Source organism: Alosa pseudoharengus, unplaced genomic scaffold (genome assembly GCF_046254945.1).
Source record: "Alosa pseudoharengus isolate Yale_2024_CS ecotype anadromous, Long Island Sound unplaced genomic scaffold, YU_APseudo_1.1 YU_APseudo_1.1_scf_4, whole genome shotgun sequence".
Lineage (NCBI taxonomy): Eukaryota > Metazoa > Chordata > Actinopteri > Clupeiformes > Clupeidae > Alosa > Alosa pseudoharengus.
The window spans coordinates 18,578,601-18,601,078 of NW_027468774.1; the positions used below are offsets into that span (position 1 = coordinate 18,578,601).

Genomic DNA, 22,478 nt, shown 5'->3' on the forward strand with positions numbered 1-22,478 from the left:
TGTGTGTGTGTGTGTGTGTGTGTTAGGTTACTGGAGCCTGTGTGTGTATGGGAGGAAGCACTGCTACCGGCTCTTCACGCAGCACTTTAACGAGGCGGTGCACTGGGCCTGTGCAATTCAGAAGGTCATCGACAGCAAGCCACCGCTGGAGACGCCAACACAGACCCTCATCAGGGAGATAGAGGTATGGTACACACACTCACACACACACACACACACATGCACAGCCAGACAGTATGCACACACACACACACATACACACACACACACACACGCGCAAACACACACACACACACACACACAGACACATGCACAGCTAGACAGTATGCACACACACACACACACACACACACACACACACACACACATACACACACACACGTCTGTTCTGAGGCTTTATCTGTGTCCCGTCTCTCTCGTCAGGAGAACAAGTTCAACCCTGAGGTGGTGGAGCACATGTACCAGCATAACCCCATCCTGAGATACAGCCAGTCTCCCCTGTACGCCCCTCTGCTGCCTCTGCCCTACGGCAGCCTGGAACACATGCGTGAGTAGCCTGCACATGCCCCAGTGCATACAGTACACATCCACATGTCACAACACTGGGAAAATGATAAAAGCTGGGCATTACAGTAGTTAGCCGCTGATGTAATCAAGATCCTCAGTTTCTAAAAGTACCTACAACAAAGACTGTCTCTGTCTCTGTTGTATGTCTGTCTGTGTGTGTGTATGTATGTGTGTGTTACATATGTGTGTGTGTGTGTGTGTGTGTGTGAATGTATGTGTGTGTTACATATGTGGGTGTGTGTGTTTATGTATGTGTGTGTTACATATGTGTGTTTGTGTGTTTATGTATGTGTGTGTTACATATGTGGGTGTGGGTGTGTGTGTGTGTGTGTATGCGTGTGTTACATATGTGTGTTTGTGTGTTTATGTATGTGTGTGTTACATATGTATGTGCATGTATGTGTGTGTTACATATATATTTGTGTGTGTGTGTGTGTATAAATGCAGATGTGCGGGGGAAAGGCTACCGGAGCGTGCGTGAGGAGGCCGTGCGTCTCTTCAGCGGACTGCAGCAGCTGGAGTCGGTGGCCGAGCCCATCCCGCTGATCCAGGGCCTGCTGCAGACGTGCCTGGACCTGCCGGCGCTCCGCGACGAGCTCTACGCACAGGCCATCAAGCAGACCACACACGCACACGCCAACACACCCACACACACACACTCGCATGCTAACGCGCTAGTGCGGGCCGGCAGGCAGGAGCGGACCAACGGGGAGCCTGCCACGCTCGCGCTGGACAACACACACTCGCTCACACATCAGCAGCACCCGCAGACGAACGGGCGGGCGCACACACCTATACAGACGCACACACCTGCGCAGGCACAAACGCGGGCGCAAGCGCACGCACACCTGCGCTACTGGCAGCTTCTCACCTGCATGAGCTGCACCTTCCTGCCGAGCAGTAGCATCCTCAAGCACCTGCAGTTCCATCTGAAGAGGTGAGGCATGGGAGCACACACACACACACACACACACACATGCACACACACACACACACACACACACACACACACACATAGGGGAAAATCTGTATGACTATGTTAGCTTGTGGCTTTAATGAGAAAAAAAGTTTTTATTTGCTGTAGTTACACATGTCTCTTTCTGTCTCTCTCACCCTCCTCCCACACCTCTCTGTCCATCCTTCTCCCTCTCTCCCTCCATCTTTCCTCCTCCCTTTTGTCTGTCTCCACCTCTCTCTGTGTCAGGATGCAGAGTGAGAGTGTGGACCCGGAGGTGGAGAGCTACGGCTGGTTCATCTCGGAGGCGCTGGGGCGGACGCGGGGCCGTGACTGCGTGCCCTCCTGGGGGGAGATCCAGCAGCTGATGCGCCGGCAGGAGCTCATGTGTGTGGTGCACTATCCTGGACCCGCACACTGCCCGCTGCGCATCAGCTCCCACACCACCGCCAGCCAGGTAAGAGACACACACACACACATATATATATATATACACACACACACACACACACACACACACACAGATTCTTGCAGATGTGCTCTGGATTTCACATGCACAGGGCCGGAGTGGGGCCACTTTTCAGCCCGGGAGTTTCAGGCCCAAGACCGGCCCACTTTTTTAGCGGTGGTGGAAATTGGATAAATAAGGCAACATTTCAGCTCTTACTATCATGTAGTTTTTATAATAGGCTACCAATATTCCACTATTCCACAAGGATAGGTTGATAAGTTAACAAAAACAGGAAGGAAGAAATAAAGCATTTGAAATGTATCCCACAATTCCACTAAGAGGCATATTTAACTACTGTATTGTTTACATGTTTTTTTCTGCATGGGTCAGCTATCATGTTGTTTAGTGATTTTCTCCTTTACTACACCCACTTCTGAGCAAACAAGGCATATAGGTTGATCATGTAGCCTACTGCTGTCATAGCCTACTGTTCTTACATAAAATAACTTTAATTCATATGGTTAACTCGATTAAGCTTTCTACTTGTCCTGTAGTCATAGCTAATTTCGGGCTCATCATTTTCAGCGGGGGACTGGCTGATATGCTGCTCAGAGGCTACTTTTGTTTTTGCCTAGGCTACTGCACACAGATCAAGCTTGAGTTTTGTCATCAATATTTGCATAATATTTGCAAAGTCTATGAATCGCCATATGGGATGATATAAAAAGGCTAATAATTTAATTAATTTAATATGTTGCTTGCGAATAGGTTGACAACGCTACAACGTCCATAGGCCTATTAGCCCAATAATTATGCCGCTATAATATAAGGCTATCTCTCTTTAACAGTTGCCACTTATGTCTTCTTCTTCAAAGCAAAAGCTGGAAGCTTGGCATATTTGGCAGCATTTTCCTCCAATACTTTTCGTATTTTTTACCTGGCCTTTTCAGTCCCTCATGGCCTCTTTCTACCACCCACCTTCCTGACGCTTAGGGCCGGCCCGGCTGGTAACTGAGAATTTTTTTTAGAAAAAACGGGCTATATGGACCCAACCAATTAACTCTTCTTGGGAGGGGAGAACAACCCATGCAAAGGCTGTGTGTTAGGCATAGAATGCGAACATGTGGCCAACTTTAAGAGAATTCTCCCGATTCTCCCGATTACCCACTCCGGGCCTGCACATGCATGAACATTGCAGGGAGGCATGCACACACACACACACACACACACACACACACACACACACACACACACACACACACACACACACACACACACACACACACACACACAGAGTATTTGTATGATACACAAGTGACAGTCACAGATTCAAACACATTGTAATATACTCATCAGGATCCAGGTCTGATCATTTACAGTCACCGGTACACTCTGAAGCAGAATGTTCGAATGTCTAACTGAGATATGTAAACCCCCACCGTTTATCTCTCTCTCCCATCTCTCATTCCTACCTTTCTCTCTCTCTCTCTTTCTCTCTTTCTCTCTCTCTCTCTCTTTCTCTCTTTCTCTCTCTTTCTCTCTCTCTCTTTCTCTTTCTCTCTCGCTCTGCAGGTTGTGAGGAGAATGAGGGAGCTGCTGGGGCTGCAGGACAGCCTCAACACCTTCGCCCTGTTCGAGCAGACGGCATGCTGGGAGAAACGGGCCGGCAGCTGGGAGAAGCTCATCGGGGGCAGCACCATAATCGCTGACGTCCTCACCAAGTTCGAGAAGTACGACGTCATCCCCTCCACTTTCACATACACACACACACGCACACACACACACACACGCACACACACACACACACAGTAGAAGGGCCTATATGACTGATTCGTTCCTACTATCTCATACCCACTCTGGCAATCAGCCAAACCTTGTGGCCAAACCTGAGGCATATGCATATACACAGCTGCTTTCTTTTGTGTCACACCAACAGTTTGTCTGAGGGTATATACATATATACGAGTGTATATAAACGTCTATACACATACACACAAACATATATACATATACACAATATACATATACATATACAAATACACACACACACACATGTAAACATATATATATACAATATACAATATATATACAATATATATACAATATATATATATATATATACACATATATGTTTGTGTGTATGTGTGCGTGTGTATCTAATCTAGCTGTGGCCCAATACTGAGATGACAAGTGGTATGACCAGTTTCTCAGCACATCTATTATGTGTGTGTGATTGTATTTGCTTGTGCGTATGTATCTAGGTGTGTTTCTTTGTTGCTGTCAGTGTGAAAGTGGGTGTGTGTGTTGACTTGGCTCTTCTCTTTGTCCTCCTGTAGCCTGTCTGCCAAAGGCTCCGAGGGCCAGAGGAGGCTGTGCTTCAAGCTGCACTGCCTGATGGACACACACAACATCTCAGCAGGCAGCATGGAGCAGCTCTTCCTCTATGAACAGGTGAGACTGGCTCAGTCACAAACACACACACACACACACACAGACACGCACACACACACAGACACACACACACACACACACACACACACACACAGACACGCACACACACACAGACACGCACACACACACAGACACACACACACACACACATGCACACTCTGCAGTCCTGCAAACATGCAGTTATTATGTTCACACAGACGTGCTCATTCAGTGAAAACTCATTCACACCCTTTGGTGGTCCAACATAATGTGCATGTGCTGAATGATGGTGCTTTATGACTAAATAGTAATACTGAGCTGGAAACTGTCAGGAAGAGAGAGAGAGAGAGAGAGAGACAGAAAGAGAGAGAGAGACAGAAAGAGAGATGGAGAGAGAGATAGAGGGAGAGGGAGGGTGTATGCGGTGGAGGTGAAGTAGGGAGAATGAAAACCATGCGTCTTATTTGCTGGTTGGATGCTATTGGCCTCGTGAGAGAGAGAGCTGGGAGCTGATTGTAATGGTAATAGTCAGACTCAGGAAATGAGCCCATGAAGGCTTAGTCATCCTGCCCACCCTGCCAATCAGGCATCGCGCCCTCCCCACTCAGCTCAGAGTGAGCGGCACCTCATAGGGGCCTCCAGAAAGGGAGAGGAAGAGATGAGCCTTCTCTTTCCACTCTTTCACTCATGCTCCGGACATTTCTCCCCCTTTCTTTTCACTATTAAAATGTTCTTTTTTACAGTACATTAACTCTCCCTGCGCTCTTCTCCCTCCCTCCCTCCCTCCCTCCTCTCAGTGTCATGAGCAGGTGCTTCGGGGGCAGCTGCCCGTGTGTGAGTCTGACCTGGTGTGCCTGGCGGCCCTGCGTCTGCAGGCCCAGCTTGGGGACCTGAGCGCGGCGCCCCCCTGCCCTCCCCCCGAGCAGCTCTTCCCCCAGAGCCTCCTCCTCCGACCCCCCAGTACCACCTCCTCCACCCCCACCGGGGCCCCCGCGGCTGGGGCCCCGTCCCCGGACACCACGTCCCTGTCGCGGGCCCTCCTGGGCAGCCTGTGGGGGCGCAAGCGGCGCGAGCAGGAGGAGGAGTGCACCCGCAACCGGCTAAAGGAGGAGGCGGCCGCCGTCATGGCCGCTGTGGCCGAGCGCTGGAGGGGGCTGGCCGGCCTGGGCCGTGCCGACTGCATGACCGCCTACCTGTCCGTCATGCAGCAGTGGGCAGGCTTCGGATCCGCCCTCTATGAGGTGGACCTCTATGTGGTGAGTCAGTGTGATAATGATAGTGTAGAACTATGAGTGTTTTCTATGATTTGGCCAGAGCATTGTGACATGAACCTGGAAATTCCCCCAGCATACACACACACACACACACAAGAAAAAAAAGTGTGTTGGGGTTTTACCCATAGTAGTCATCCAGACAACTCCATAATCCTGACTTGTGGAATATCCCGCTGAGTTACCGTGCATAGAGGAAGTGGAGGTTCTGGTCTTCCCATTCCATGTGCCCATGTTCATTGTCTGGTTATGTTGTATCTATGTAGTGTAATATACTATACTAAATGTCTATAAGTTTTTTATGTGTTTGTTTTTATTAGTGTATCACTGTAGTGCATTACTGTATTCCTGACTTGGCATCAGTCTTAATGAGTGTCTTGTGTGTGTGTGTGTGTGCGTGTGTGTGTGTGTGACTCAGAGCTCGCTGGGCAGCTTCTCAGGCAGGCTGCTGCTGGGTGTTGCGGCCTCTTGTGTCTCGCTGTATCAGCCCGGAGAGGCTGAACCCCTGGACTCCTTCCCCATCGGTCAGATCTGTTCATACGGCATCTCGGACCCTCACACACTCCGCATCAGCACTGGCGACCGGGATCTGCTACTGCAGACCAGCCAGGTGGGGACACACGCATGCACACACACACTCACAAAACACACACACACACACAAAAACAGACACGCACGCCCAGCAATTTCCTCTGAACACAGAATGCACACACATAATAGCACTAGAATATACACTCACAGGGTTGCAATACAGTAGGTTCATTTGTGATAAGATAAGCATGAAGCATGGCAGAACAGAGCAGGACTGATGAACCCTTCACACATAGAGTAGTGCTGGATTGGGTTTTGTGACAGAGCAAACATATACACACACACACACACACACACACAGCAGTGCTGGAGTGGAGACCCTCACTCAGCCAGCAGTGGCGTGTGAGTTGGCTCTTTTGTGAGTGGACAACACTAATGAGCCGGAGCTGCTCTGGGGAGGTAAAGTCCAGGTCCTGCCCTCGTCTTTGGCTGCATCCCTCCAGGCGTTTCCCACAACCCCAAGCTGCCATTTCCCAAATCCAGGACTCCTCCTCCTTTAGCCCCCTCTTCTCATGTACTGCATACAAAGGCCTGACTGTGTCCCGCCCCCACCCCCCCTCTCTCCCACACACACACACACACGCCCATACCGCTGCCCACACATACAATGACTGTCGCTTATGTGCTGTGTGCATTCTGCTGCTGCTGCTGTGGCCTTCTGGATTACATCAGGTTAGTCATGAAAGATGTTAACAATCCCTTCTTCTTTCTCTCCTCAGCTGACAGAGATTGTGCACTTGATGAATGCCTACCTCTGTGCCACCCAACGTCATCTGGGCAAGGGGGATGTCACCGTTACCATGGAGACCCATCCCAAGTTGTGCAACCCACTGCTCCAGCTGCCCTCGCATGCAGTGTGATGAAACACACTCACACATGCATACACACACACACACCGACACAAACACATTCACACACAGAGAGGCTCAAGCCATGTCCTCAAAGCACTGAGAACTGTGGAAACACACCTGAGTTTGAAGAACCTCAAAATCCTAAGAATTATGGCAAATATACACACACACAAACAAAGCAATCTGTCACCTCTGATATAGACTGGAAAACAGACAAGACAGACAGACATCACAGACCCTCGGAGAGCGCTGGCGAGCCTGTGGGAGCACACAGCGACAGATAAAGAGACAGACAATCATTACTGGACGGTCAGAGGGAGGAAGTGCACTAGCCCTTTGATGGCGTCTTTGGCTTTTGAGCAGGACACGGATTTTCAGACTCCAGATGCACTCAGCGGGAGAGGTTACGGCTAAGGAGCTGGGAACATCCTGTCCCCTGCAGCACCAGAGGATTCTGGGAACAGACACTGGGGGATTCTGGGTATGTCCAAACCCCCTCCGACTCGGCTAAGCTCTTCACACAGATAATATTTGATCAGTCTGTCCAACTGATTGCGTCTTTCAGCAAGAGGATCTCCCCGAGGGAAAAGGGTTGGTCTCGGCTATTAAGGCTTTTGTACTTTTTAAATGTGTACCTTTTTTTTTTTACATGTTTTAATATTCGCTTGGAAAGAACTATAAAACACCCTTAACAACTCTCGCCCACACCCCTCACTGAATGATGTGTGCGCGTGTGTGTGTGAGAGATGTGATCTGACGTGATCACGACTCAGCCCTTCTGTCACGAGAGCTCGGCTGAGCTCGGACCAAAGCTCTCCGGAGGCTTCTAACACTGACTAACTCCCTCCTAGCTCTCACTGCACTACACTACAGCCCAAATCAACAGACTTCTTCAGCTCTTAACTCTGCTTCAGCACAGAGTGGTGAATTTTCCTCCAACACACACGGCCTCTCCTTCTCACGCGCACACACACACACACACACACAGACGGTGAGAATGCTAGTGTGCAGCTGCTGGCAGCTGTGAGCCAAGGGGGGAAACTAAACAGACTGTTTATAGCCTCCAGCTCGGAAACGGATTGGTTTTTGCCACACGGTACTTTTTCTTATGTCACTCATTTTATCAGCCACTACTGCACTGTTGATTGTACAGCTGACTCAGACGTGCAATAATATAGCTAACAAACAATAAATACTGTATGTACAAATAAATAAGAACCATTATACCATTACTGAGTTGGGAGTATTGATGTTTCCTGTTAACACGTCAAACACATACGCACACACAAGTGTTACCTCTCACCATTTTACAATGCTTTTCATTTTACACCCTCTTATTACTTTGGGATCCTTCTCACGCACTCTCTCTCTCTCACTCACACACACACACACACGCACACTCCAAATAATGACCATGTACGCTCTTGGAAAAAAAACAACCATTTATTTTTACCATATCACAACTTGAGTAAATTTGAAGCAGCTGAGTATTTACATTTGGAGCATGTGAGCAGAGCGACGGCACTGGGAAGTGTGTGTGTGTGTGTGTGTGTGTGTGTGTGTGACGTCAGACAGAGCTCCAGCTCACGCACACTGGGCTCATGTTGAGGATGAGGGAGAAGAGGAGGGGGGAGTGTGTGTGTTTTTTTTTTTGGGGGGGGGGGGGGGTGGCTGAGTGGGAGATTTAAACTGCAGGCCTCTCCTGGACAAGTCAGACCCACTTCAAACCCACGCAACGCTTTAAGAACTCAGTGGAACACAGTACCATTCCACCATCCACACCTGGACTGTATTAAACACAGTGGTTTGCACACACACACACACACACCACAAAGAATTCTGTGTGTTTCCTTCAGCAGCAACACAGAAACAGCTGTGTGTGTGTGCGTGCATATGTGTGTGTGGGTGTGTGTGTGCGTGCATATGTGTGTGTGCATATATTTCATTCTCCTGAGGGAAAGACTGATTGTGTAGCTTGTGTGCAGGAGGGACCAAAATGTGACTAACTTTGTGTGTGTGTATGTGTATGTGTGTGTGTGTGTGCTTCCCGACTCTCCATTTCAGTCTCCAGTCTTACTCCAGCCCCTCTAGGGTTACATTCAGACACATCTCTTGTGTGATTGCCTGAGCTATTTTTAAACCTATGTCAGAAAGAGAGAACGAGAAAAAGAGAGCGAGAGAGAGAGAGAGAAAGGGGGAGAGACAGACTGAGAGATGATCAGTTACACCTCTGAGTAGTCACTTGATGATCTGGAACGACAGGAAACCATCTTCTGTTTATCTTCTGCCGTGTCAAACAGCTCAGGGGCTCTACAGACAGATGCACCAGGCCTGGATGCCACGGTGTCTTTTTTTATGTACATATTAATGGGAATGCCCATCTCTAGTAAATGCTGTGGAGGAGCAGCAGTATGTCATTCAGCCAGACAGGGAAAGCTGTAGATCAGCAAAAGGAAGAAGAAAAAAGGTTGAGAGGTAGCGGTGACTGTGCCAGAGAGAGAGAGAGAGAGCAGAGGAGATGGACTGAACAAGCACTTGACTACAATTGCGGAGCACTTTTTGAGGCACACATGAGTGAGAGAGAGAGAGAGAGAGAGAGAGACATGGGACTCTAAGAAGAGGAGGAGGGACTGTTCTTCTGGGAACAGCCATTTCCTTTCTGGCTACTCTACTCTATCATTGGAGGGCTACGGTCCTTACTGATCCCATGTCAGGACCAACCGGGAGGCGCTTCAGCAAACAATGTCCACTCTTTGAGTGTGGCACAGGGACGTAGAAGGCTCGGAGACTTCTTTATCAGTGTGTGTGTGTGTGTGTGTATGTGTGTGTGTGTGTGTGTGTTAGTGTGTGTGTAGGCTCCTGATGAAGCACAGCTGTGTGTATGTGTGTTTGTCTGTGTGTAGACTCCTTTTCATGAGGCACAGCCTTGAGAGTGTGAGTGTGTGTGTGTGTGTGTGTGTGTGTGTGTGTGTGTGTGTGTGTGTGTGTGTCTCACTGCTCCTGTGAGCCCCAGGAGATGTAGTCGGGCCGCGTGGCGGCACTGTACTCGTCGATGAGCTGCTGCACAACCTCGCGCGAGTTGTCCAGCTCATCAAAGTTGTCCTTGAACATGTCCTCCTTCCGGAACTGCTCCAGGAAGGCCTCGCGCTTCCGCAGCTTGTCGTACTGCTTGCAGGTGCGCTCAAACAGCTGAGAGAGAGAGAGAGAGAGAGAGAGAGAGGAATAGAAAAATAGCCTCATGTCCCAAATGCTTCATTTACTCAGCATTCCTATTATAGGCAAATTCCAACCATTGTCAAATCTTTCCCAAACAAGTCTTCAGTCTAATGTGTGAATCAGTACTTTCACAGATTGCCCCCCCCAGCCTCCAACTCAAGTAGCTTGTTACGCAGACACATGACATAACTACACCAGAAAAGGAGGAAAAACAATCTAATTTGAGGAAACGGAGAGCTCAGCCAGCTAAATGCAATTCAGTGTAATTCAGTTGTGAGGCTCCACTGCAGGGGGAGAGCTGAAGAGCTCTAGGCTCCACAGTCGAGTGTGTGTGTGTGTGTGTGTGTGTGTGTGTGTGTGTGTGTGTGTGTGAGTGAGTGTGTGTGTGTGTGTATGTACCGAGGAGATGCTGGTGTGGTTGGCCATCATGAGGCCGCTGACGCGGTGGGCCGAGGGCAGATAGGGCGACTTGCGAGACAGTGCCACCTGGATACTGGCAGGACCCCACGGGATAAAGTTGGCCAACTTCCTCTCCCTGATCCTCTGAAGGCTCTTATGAACCTACAGTTTGAACGTGCGCACACACACACACACCAACATCTGTGAAAGGAGGCAAATACACACTTCTTTCCTGTCCATGATAGTAATCTCTTACACATAAACACACAGGACCTAATAGCAATGTCCACACACACACACACACACACACACACACACACACACACACACACACACACACACACACACACACACACACACACACACCTGCGTGGGGTCCACCTCTCCCTGGATGATGTTGAGAATGGCTATGTAGCAGTGGTTGGTCTGGCGGTCGCGTCCAGTGGACACCATCACGTTCTTAGGCTGCAGGAGCCTCCTCATCACGTCCAGCACTGTGGTCTTCCTGATACTGGCCACCTGCACACGAAGACAGAGAGAGAGGGAGGGAGGGAGAAAGGGACAAGAACAGGGGGAGGGAAAAGAGGGAGACATGGCAAAAGGGAGGGAAAGACACATGGAGAAGCAATGTCATGGGTGAGTGAACAAAAAATCTGACAGATTTAACTCATAATCTCTAGTCAATACTACAACATCTCACTCATGGTGGGGTTAGTTTATAGTCTCTCTTTCTCCCCCCCCCCCCCCCTCTCTCTCCCTCCCTCCCTCCCTCTCTCCCTCCCTCTCTCCCTCCCTCTCTCCCTCTCTCTCACCGACTGGTCTGTGGTGAGAGGGGTGTATCCAGTCATGAGGAAGTGGAGGCGGGGTGTGGGGATGAGTGAAGCTATCAAACCAATCAGATCGTTGTTCATGTAACCAGGGTAACGCAAAGTTGTTGTGCTGGCAGACATGATGGTGGAGACCTATGGAGAGACAGAAAACAGCTTCAGATTAAAAAACAGAAGAAAAACAAAAGATTTCATCCTCCAAAAAAACAAATATCTATTTAAAGTATTTTTCATTTTTACACACCTATGTTTAAGTTTTGGGTGATAGGAATAATAGCAGAGGTGTAGCTGGGTGTCAGGTTCAACTGGCATGTTTGAGAGCAGTGATCTTACCAGCTGATTGATCTGGGAGAAGGAAGGATTCTGGATGTGCAGTCGATCAGTAGCAATCCTGTTCAAAGCAGTGTTATCCAGGACCACCTGCAGGTGGGGGTGGGGGGCACGGTACAATGTCAATAACTTTATGTAGAAAGACACCATCATTCTGGATTATGAGAGTACTCTTATAATGTTACTGTTTTTGCACTACAATGGTACTGTTACCACACTGCACATAGCTGTACATATCTGTATGGTTCATACTGAATATCCATATCTATTCCGTTTTTCTTACAATATATTCTGTTAATACACTGCATATATCTATATTATTCTTACTACTACTATAATGGTACTGCCACTACACTGCACATATCTGTACATGTTGTTTATACATTTTTCATATTACATAGCCATATTTATTCTGCTCTTATACGGTAACTGCTAATACACTGCACATATTTATATTTCATTTATATTACTCTAAACCACTTTCTGTAAACCAACTGTATACTACTGTCTACATTGCACTATATTTCTTGTCCTGTCTATGCACCACCTGTCTATACTTTGTATATCACATTGCACATTTCTGCTTTTTTTGTACTTCTGGTTAGACGCAAACTGTATTTCATTGTCTTTGTACTCGTACTCTGCACAATGACAGTAAAGTTAAAGTTGAATCTAATCTAATCTAATCTAATCTCATCTAATGAGTGTATGTGTGAGTATGTGTGTGTGTGTATGTGTGTGTCTGTGTGCATATGTGTATGCCCTCACCACACAGTCGGCATTCTGTGTCAATCTCTTGAGTGTCAGGAGAGAGTTGTAGGGCTGCACCACCACATCACTCATCTCATCCTGGTTGGGGAACACTGAGTAGGTCTGCACCAGCTTCTTGGGATATCTGCACTCCCAGAGGCACAGGAGGGAAAGGGGGGGGGGGGGTGCAGAGACACACTGAGAACTACACTGATGCATGTATGCTGGAAATTAGAATACAAAACCTTTCCAAGGTGACAGTAGGCACAAACTTAGGTGTGTGTTTGTGTGTGTGTGTTCTGTGGCCTTACCTGTCATTGAGGCGTTCCAATAAATAGGAGCCCAGTCCAGAACCAGTTCCTCCAGCGATGGAGTGGCACAGCACAAACCCCTGAGAGACACACACACCATACTCTGCGAGTGAGTGTGTGTGTAACAATGTGTGTATCTAGGAATTGGTGCCTGTGTCCTCAACTACTCCTTCTCATAATTAGAGCGTATACACACATATTTATAGCTATAACTGTCCTACTGACCTTCTTTTAAGAGGACATGAATTCACACACACACACACACACACACACACTTTTCACATAAAATCACACAGATGTAGCCTACACACAGGCTTGTTCCCACAAACATACACATTATTTCTGAGGTGGACACACACACACTCACACACACTTCCTCAACCCCTCAGGTGCATACACACACATACTAAACCACCACTTGGTCTTAAATGAGTGGGGCGGTAATTACCTAGCAAGGCGGGTTGGGTGGAGACTGCTGTTTTAGAGGGAGGAGACCTTTTAATAGCCATGAAATGACACCCTCCTGTGAAATAATGCGTGGCTATTCGCACACGTGTGTGTGTGTGTGTGTGTGTGTGTGTGTGTGTGTTAAAGTTAAACTTCTATATGTGTTCTCCGTTTACGCAATCCATTACCTAACTTATCTGAGTAAATATCCGGACCAAAAAAAGGGTGGCATGTGACACATTTAGGACTTTTTCAACTCCGGCATATTTTGGTGAATGAGGTGCCATACTCACAAGACATGCATTCTTATTTTGAACTGCTGTGTAACATTATTCCAAGCAACTCCACCAAGCAACTACAGTGGCAAAATCACAGATCTATCCGCCTCTATGGCTCTAACTACAACTCGTCACACCCTTGTGAGAAGAGGAGGGGACAATTCGGATGTTTGAATGGCTTAAGGGCGAAGTTTACCTCCAGGCTGTCACTGCCGTCTGCCTCTCTGTCGATGATGTCAAACACGTCCTCGTGGATTTTGTCTCCCTGTGACAGATCATGTTCAACCAGTTTACATGTACCAATATATACATGTATACACTGAAATCCTTACAACAACACCATCATAACAACTAAACAGGGCTCCAGATGGCAACTAAAATGGTCGCCAATGTGCCTAGCTTTTTTATTTTACCCAAATTATGCCAACAGTTTCTTTTGCAAATATACTGTTTGTTGCAGAAGTTGGTGACTATAAGGAATCTTCATGTGTTTCATCATATTATCTCAATGATATTTTTCACTGGAGATGAAAATGTTAGCTTCCAAGGATTATTTGTTTTTTGTCTGGAGCCCTGCTAAAGAGGAGAGAATCTAAACATGTGGAACAAGCAGGAGAGAATAAAGGAATGTGGTATGCATATGTGTGTCTATATGTGTGTGCCTATGTGTGTACTTGCACCAGTACATTTACTGACATCCCCATACAAATTACCCTGATAAAGAAGATGTGCAAGACATGAAAGAGCATGTGTTTGTGTGTGTATCCTTTTTGTGTGTGTTAATCACCTGAGAGAAGCCACTGGCCCAGTTGTTCCCGGCGCCACCGCCGTGCTCCGACAGGTAGATGTTCTCCGGGTTGTACAGGTTGGCGTAGGGCGAGTTCAGGATGGAGTGGATGACGCGCGGCTCCAGGTCCAGCAGCACTGCCCGGGGGATGTAGTGCTCATCGTCTGCCTGTGGTCACCCGGGGACGAACACTCAGATAAACAAACAGCTCTCGGGGACACAAGTAATGCAAGTCATTCAGAGACACTACGTCAAAATACTAAATTATGCACATGTCTCAAACACGTACACTACTGGTCCAAAGTTTGGGGTCACTTAGAAATTTCCATTCCAATCCATTATAGACAGAATACCAGCTGAAATCAGTTCAGCATTGTTTTTCTAATCAGGGCAGCTGATGATATCAGATTAGTAAACAGAATTTGGAACATTGGATGAATGGTTGCTGATAATGGGCAATGTAGATATTGCATTAAATATCAAAAATAATAATAAAATAAAATATATTGCATTTCTTTCTACAACAGTCGAGAACCCTTTTGCAATTATGTACGCACATAATGTAATCTGAAAACCGCCGCCCTGATTAAAAAAACAATGCTGAACTGATCTCAGCTGGTATTCTGTCTATAATGGATTGGAATGGAAATTTCTAAGTGACCCCAAACTTTTGATCGGTAGTGGAAATAACAGTTGCAGCTACGAAGTATAAACAAAACACACAGTTACAATCAATCTGTTACCACTTGGCCATGACACAATGATCCAACCAAATAAAATTCTGAAGTACTGTTCAGTACTATAGAAGTAGCATAGAAGTACTGTTTGATGGACAGATGACATGTCGAGTAATAGTTCATTGCTAGAGGGTGAGCTCAAATATCAGCAACCTCTCACCAGTATCACTAACTGCTTCTCTAGATGGACCTTTTATTTATCAGCCAAAACTAATCAAGGAGATAATAACAAACATGATTGGACTGTGTCTAAAATATACAAAGATTAGGCAAAATAATCCAACTTCATATGATAAATGACCAATCAGGTTACATTAGTTAGTGACAATTATTTTTATATTATTTTTTTTCTCTCTCTTCATAAGCCACTCACTTGGTTTTAATCTGCAGCCATGAACATTCAGGAAGGACAATATATAGGCCTACATAACATAATTAGATCCCAGGGAGCAGTACAAAAGCTATATACATTACCTCTCCATACTACTACTTTAGTACAAAACCTTTCCCTCATAAGTCCGAATATTATGGGTACCTGACTGCCAAGGTGCTTAAGGGGAGTCATATACATGGAGGGTTACATTGCAATAAGTTACAGAGGTATGGGAAATGATGACTGCCTGCTGGCATCATAGCTTTCAGTTTTTCCACAGGCCACCATCTAGATTTCGGCACCAAATGTTATTGTTTTGTACCATCTAGTGGACAATTTTTTGAACTGCAGCAAAAACAAATGTATAACCAACACCAACATGTGCCATTTTGCAGAGCTACACCAAAGTCCTTTTAGGCAAGTCCCTCCACTCAGCGGTCATATGGCAACGCTTTTTGGGTACTCATCGGGCATCCTATTCGGCAGAAATGCACGTGCGCAAGGCTTCATGACACCAACCGTGCTTCAGCGGCGAGTTCACAACACATGATTGGCACGATGACTGCACAACACAGCACATAATTGGCTCAATGTAGTCACATCACACCACATGAATGGCTCAATGTATACACATGTTGACGTTTTGGCGAGGAAGGGGTGTGATATGTGTAGTAACGGCCGTTACAAACTAGCCCCATGCATTTCCATGGAGGGTTTTTTAAGTGCTGTGTCTTCTCATTAGAAAGTCTCTGGCTACACACACACACACACAGAGGCACGAAATGGACATTATTACGTCTTTGCACCCACAGAGGCAAACATTGTAGTTGATATGAACAGACATGCTAATGAACTGGACTGCAGCCGTTCTAGTTAAACACCTGGGGCCGGTTGCACAAAGCACCTTAAGTTTTTTCCCTTAATTTCTCTCTGGCCTACAACAATGGCAACAATAACCGCAGTATTTGTAGAGACAGGTGCGCACATCCAAAAAAATGTGTAACAGGTGCCAGACAAAACGTGTCAGAGAGAGAAGGAGATGGTCTGCACACTATAATATACTGATAACAATAACCGCAGGCCCACTATCGAGCCAGGCCGAGCCAGTGCTATATATTGAGGGCTCAAATCTGCTTGAATGCTTTTCAAAAGAGTCCAAATGGCCCTACTCAAACCACCTAGTAGTTGTGTCATCATGTGTCATCAGTACTGACAACTGTCACAGCTTGCAATGCAACTCACTGCCACTTTTGTTTGCTTTTTTTGAAGATACAGTTTATACTCGTTTGCCCCTTACTTGGTAGAAGAATACATCTTTTCGGTCCGTGCCCTCTGTGGCGAACTCCTCCACAATGCCCTCAGGACTGATGCCATGCTCAGCACACAGCTGCTTCCAGAACTCAAATCCAACTGCCAGGGACATTAAATCACACAACTGTGAATTCACATGGCTGACAGCAAATCTGCTTGATCAAGTGTAACCTTAACTGTATTTAACTGGGCATAAATCCTTGTACTTTACAACAGATATTTTGATTTAAAAAAATGTGTTCAGTTCAGAGAACCGCTGTGCTAATTAATGGTAGAAGAATAACGTTAATTTACAAGTTATTTAACAAACACAGATGCGCGATGTTAAATAAAAAATAGGCAACAAGAGATATATCTCGTACATTGTATCTAGATGCTCTATTCGTTATGCATCAACTGGCTGGCTTTCACAGGGCGGGCCACCTTTTTGTCGCTGAAGAAATAAGAAACCCATGGTACGTTACCCGATGTTGTGGGTGAATTTTACGTCATACGGCAGATGGTAACGTTAGCCTGGTGATTATGGCAAAATGTTCAGATTTTGCCATTTGCAAACTACTTAACTAGAATAATGCGGGTTTCTCTAGCGGTTATTCTCTGTAGGTGACTGTTATAGCGTTATTCTTTACATTGTTACTAACAGTGTAGTAGTAGGTCTACCGTTACCAAACTGACTAGCTAGCTAGCTAGCTAGCAACCTAAGTAATGCTAACGTTGGACACAACGGGCCTATGTTAGGAAAGATGAACCTTAGGAACCACATATAATCAATTTTCATACTTTGATTCCCGCATTGTCCAAGTTGTAGTGTTATGATCTCTCGAGGCATGCTTGTCCTCTTAGTGGACTGGTGAAGCTGTCTCCTTTTGCGTTGTTGACTGTCAGTGGGAGCAGATTTCCGTGGCTTCCCGCTTCAACATCACAAATGCCGCAAAACGGCTTCCTGCCTCTCTGAAGAGCGCATGCTCCCTGTCCGGTTGCGTTCATTTCCTGAGAGCATCACGGACTTTTTTTAGGGCACCATCATAAACCATTTCGCTTACGTTCATGCATTGCAATGTATACTTTACTGTACACACTTTATTAACGGTATTTTGTACCATTTGTAACCTTGCACTTTGTATTATAATATTTTGCACAATTACAAGTACAAGTACAAGTAAAAGTACAACAGTCAGGTGTCTACTTAAGTAAAAGTCTGAAGTACTTGTTTTTAAAAGTAATGAGTATCAAGAGTACAAGAGTAGCCTACATTTTCTAAATATTGCATTACTGCCACAGTGGTTACATTTATGTACAGAAACGTCCTACATTGAGTAATGAAAAATGTTAATGTTAATACCAAAGATTCTAGAACAGAGCTCTGTTCTAGAATCTTTGGTTAATACCTTGGAGAATGTAAAAGGAATTTAAAGTAAAATCAAGTCATTTTCATCTTTCTACCATGTTGCCAGGGACGGGCAGTATTTCTAATACATGTATATAAAATACGTATTTCAAATACAAAATACTATTTTGTAATTGAAACACTTAAAGCGAAAACTATCATTAACTTGTTCAGAAAATTGAAATAGTCTGGCGAGGTGGGCCACAGGTTGGCACATTCCCGGGATGGACCTGCTGCGTCTTCATCCATTATTTCGTCCATGGTTTCGTCTCTTATCTAAATCTGACCATGGAGTTGACTTTGGCGGACAGCTGAAGGTGATTGCTGATAGGCTGTGATCAGTGGCGCCTGCACAATTCAATCACGTTTGAGAGGGAAACAAGAAGAAGAAGAAGAAGTAACAGGTACTCACGGTTATGGATAGAAATGTAGTGGAGTAAAGAGTACAACATTTGCCTCTCAAATGTACTTGAGTAAAGTCACGAGTAGGCTACACCCGAAAAATGATACTCGAGTAAAGTACAGATCCCTCAAAATTGTACTCAAGTACTGTACTCAAGTAAATGTACTCCGTTACTGTCCGGCTCTGGAAAGTATCACTTATCAAATAACTAAAAGCAAAAGCAGGCTGAGACTTGCTGGCTTCTGACGAAGTTCCCTATACACAAATAGCTTTTATAGATTAGATTAGATTAGATTAGATTAATGCTCCATTTTATTTGCCCTATACATACACCGTGGTAAAGTTGGTTTTATATTGGACGTTGGATATTCGACACATTCGAAAAATCTATTTAGCACTGACTACGAGGGTCGAGTTTGTGTCAAACCAACTTTAATGTGTTTAAACAAGGCCTGCCTATATTACACAAAGCTTCTTTTGTCCAAAAACCCATGTTTTGATTTTATGAATTTTTTAGGCTGATAAAAGATTTCAATCTATTATGCGGCTTCACCTTTTGACTTACCCATACTAAAACACATCTCCTGAACTCGGCTTACTGCCCTTTCTAGTACACAAAGCTTCTTTTTCCCTAAAACCTACTCTTTGATTTTATACAATTTTTAATGTTAAATGTTTCAAATCTATTATGCGGCTTGCCCTTTTGACCTACCCATGTCAAAACACATCTGGTGAACTCGGATTACTGCTCTATATAGTACACAAAGCTTCTTTTTTCCAAAAATCCATTCTTTGATTTTATAAATATTTTTTAATGTAAAAAAAATGCTTTAAATGCTTTAAATCTATTATGCGGCTTGACCTTTTGACCTAACCATGTCAAAACACATCTGTTGCACTCAGCTAACTGCCCTACATAATACACAAAGCTTCTTTTTTCCAAAAACTCACTCTTTGATTTTATATTAATTTTTTACTATTCAAAAATGCTATGAATCTATTATGCGAATTGACCTTTTGACCAACCCATGTCAAAACACATCTGCTGCACTCAGTTAACTGCCCTACATAGTACACAAAGCTTCTTTTTTTCAAAAACTTACTCTTTGATTTTATATACATTTTTTACTATTCAAAAATGCTATAAATCTATTATGCGGCTTGACCTTTTGACCTACCCATGTCAAAACACATCTGTTGCACTCAGCTAACTGGCCTTCATAGTACACAAAGCTTATTTTTTCCAAAAACTCACTCTTTGATTTTATATTAATTTTTTACTTTATAAAAATGCTATAAATCTATTATGCGAATCGACCTTTTGACCTACCCATGTCAAAACACATCTGCTGCACTCAGCTAACTTCCCTACATAATACACAAAGCTTATTTTGTCCAAAAACTTACTCTTTGATTTTATATTAATTTTTTATTATTCAAAAATGCTATAAATCTATTATGTGGCTTGACCTTTTGACCTACCCATGTCAAAACACATCTGCTGCACTCGGCTAACTGCCCTACATAGTACACAAAGCTTCTTTTTTCCAAAAATGCACTCTTTGATTTTATATTAATTTTTTACTTTATAAAAATGCTATAAATCTATTATGCGAATCGACCTTTTGACCTACCCATGTCAAAACACATCTGTTGCACTCGGCTAACTGCCCTACATAGTACACAAAGCTTCTTTTTTTCAAAAACGCACTCTTTGATTTTATATTATTTTTTTACTATTCAACAATGCTATAAATCTATTATGTGCCTTCACCTTTTGACCTACCCATGTCAAAACACATCTGGTGAACTCGGATTACTGCTCTATATAGTACACAAAGCTTCTTTTTCCCAAAAATCCATTCTTTGATTTTATAAATATTTTTTAATGTAAAAAAAATGCTTTAAATGCTTTAAATCTATTATGCGGCTTGACCTTTTGACCTAACCATGTCAAAACACATCTGTTGCACTCAGCTAACTGCCCTTCATAGTGCACAATGCTTCTTTTTTCCCAGAAACTCACTCTTTGATTTTATATTCATTTTTTACTATTCAAAAATGCTATAAATCTATTATGCGGCTTGACCTTTTGACCTACCCATGTCAAAACACATCTGTTGCACTCAGCTAACTGGCCTTCATAGTACACAAAGCTTATTTTTTCCAAAAACTCACTCTTTGATTTTATATTAATTTTTTACTTTATAAAAATGCTATAAATCTATTATGCGAATCGACCTTTTGACCTACCCATGTCAAAACACATCTGCTGCACTCAGCTAACTGCCCTACATAATACACAAAGCTTATTTTGTCCAAAAACGTACTCTTTGATTTTATATTAATTTTTTATTATTCAAAAATGCTATACATCTATTATGTGGCTTGACCTTTTGACCTACCCATGTCAAAACACATCTGTTGCACTCAGCTAACTTGCCTACATAGTACACAAAGCTTCTTTTTTTCAAAAACGCACTCTTTGATTTTATATACATTTTTTACTATTCAAAAATGCTATAAATCTATTATGTGCCTTCCCCTTTCGCCTTACCCATATCAAAACACATCTGCTGCACTCGGTTAACTGCCCTACATAGTACACAAAGCTTCTTTTTTTCAAAAACGCACTCTTTGATTTTATATAATTTTTTTACTATTCAAAAATGCTATACATCTTTTATGTGCCTTCCCCTTTCGACTTACCCATATCAAAACACATCTGCTGCACTCGGTTAACTGCCCTACATAGTACACAAAGCTTCTTTTTTTCAAAAACACACTCTTTGATTTTATATAAATTTTTTACTATTCAAAAATGCTATAAATCTATTATGCGACCTGACCTTTTGACCTACCCATGTCAAAACACATCTGCTGCACTCAGCTAACTGCCCTACATAGTACACCAAGCTTATTTTTTTCCAAAGCCCACTTTTTGATTTTATATACATTTTTTACTATTCAAAAATGCTATAAATCTATTATGTGCCTTCCCCTTTCGACTTACCCATATCAAAACACATCTGCTGCACTCGGTTAACTGCCCTACATAGTACACAAAGCTTCTTTTTTTCAAAAACGCACTCTTTGATTTTATATAAATTTTTTACTATTCAAAAATGCTATAAATCTATTATGCGACCTGACCTTTTGACCTACCCATGTCAAAACACATCTGCTGCACTCAGCTAACTGCCCTACATAGTACACAAAGCTTATTTTTTTCCAAAGCCCACTTTTTGATTTTATATACATTTTTTACTATTCAAAAATGCTATAAATCTATTATGTGCCTTCCCCTTTCGACTTACCCATATCAAAACACATCTGCTGCACTCGGTTAACTGCCCTACATAGTACACAAAGCTTCTTTTTTTCAAAAACGCACTCTTTGATTTTATATAAATTTTTTACTATTCAAAAATGCTATAAATCTATTATGCGACCTGACCTTTTGACCTACCCATGTCAAAACACATCTGCTGCACTCAGCTAACTGCCCTTCATAGTACACAAAGCTTATTTTTTTCCAAAGCCCACTCTTTGATTTTATAGATGTTTTATTATCAAAAAATGCTATAAATCTATATTATACATTTATTGAAAATTTAAAGAAATCCAGTTGATTTACACAGCCAAATGGAACTTTGGATGGAAAACAAAATATAGTTAACTTAATAAATATAAATGATGTATGTCTACCTACAAAGAGGTAGCTTGTTTTTTTGCATTTTTGAATAGTAATAAATTAATATAAAATCAAAGAGTGAGTTTTTGGAAAAAAGAAGCTTTGTGTACTA

The 22,478-nt window shown here is 44.0% G+C and overlaps 2 protein-coding genes across 2 annotated transcripts in view; one reads left to right on the forward strand and one right to left on the reverse strand.

Moving 5' to 3' along the window:
- The window catches only part of plekhh3 (pleckstrin homology, MyTH4 and FERM domain containing H3), a 27,692-nt gene extending 19,347 nt beyond the window's left edge, over window positions 1-8,345 (forward strand). Inside the window, exons 5-13 of the mRNA XM_076265124.1 lie at window positions 27-184; window positions 424-547; window positions 1,015-1,504; window positions 1,772-1,979; window positions 3,546-3,703; window positions 4,310-4,424; window positions 5,201-5,659; window positions 6,093-6,284; window positions 6,985-8,345. Of these exons, the coding sequence (XP_076121239.1) occupies window positions 27-184; window positions 424-547; window positions 1,015-1,504; window positions 1,772-1,979; window positions 3,546-3,703; window positions 4,310-4,424; window positions 5,201-5,659; window positions 6,093-6,284; window positions 6,985-7,125 (2,045 nt within the window). The 3' untranslated portion in view covers window positions 7,126-8,345. The remainder of the gene's footprint in view (window positions 1-26; window positions 185-423; window positions 548-1,014; window positions 1,505-1,771; window positions 1,980-3,545; window positions 3,704-4,309; window positions 4,425-5,200; window positions 5,660-6,092; window positions 6,285-6,984) is intronic.
- Window positions 8,346-8,773: 428 nt separating this feature from the next.
- Window positions 8,774-17,802, reverse strand: tubg1 (tubulin, gamma 1). The gene is made up of 11 exons (XM_076265125.1): window positions 17,663-17,802; window positions 16,869-16,981; window positions 14,462-14,629; window positions 13,871-13,939; window positions 12,950-13,029; window positions 12,657-12,783; window positions 11,892-11,978; window positions 11,544-11,693; window positions 11,098-11,250; window positions 10,732-10,893; window positions 8,774-10,305 (listed from the first exon to the last, which is right to left on the reverse strand). Exons 1-11 carry the CDS (start codon window positions 17,709-17,711, stop codon window positions 10,108-10,110), a joined length of 1,356 nt encoding a protein of 451 aa, XP_076121240.1. The 5' UTR covers window positions 17,712-17,802; the 3' UTR covers window positions 8,774-10,107.
- Between the last annotated feature and the right edge of the window lie 4,676 nt (window positions 17,803-22,478).

Bases quoted from the DNA above. Each gene is read 5' to 3' on its own strand.
- tubg1 (XM_076265125.1), bottom strand. From the start codon at position 17,711: ATGCCTCGAGAGATCATAACACTACAACTTGGACAATGCGGGAATCAA. The intron at 11,251-11,543 runs GTGAGAGAGAGG...CTTCGTGTGCAG, and splicing joins CTCTCACCACAGACCAGTCG to GTGGCCAGTATCAGGAAGAC. The intron at 10,306-10,731 runs GTACATACACAC...TCTCTCTCTCAG, and splicing joins ACCACACCAGCATCTCCTCG to CTGTTTGAGCGCACCTGCAA.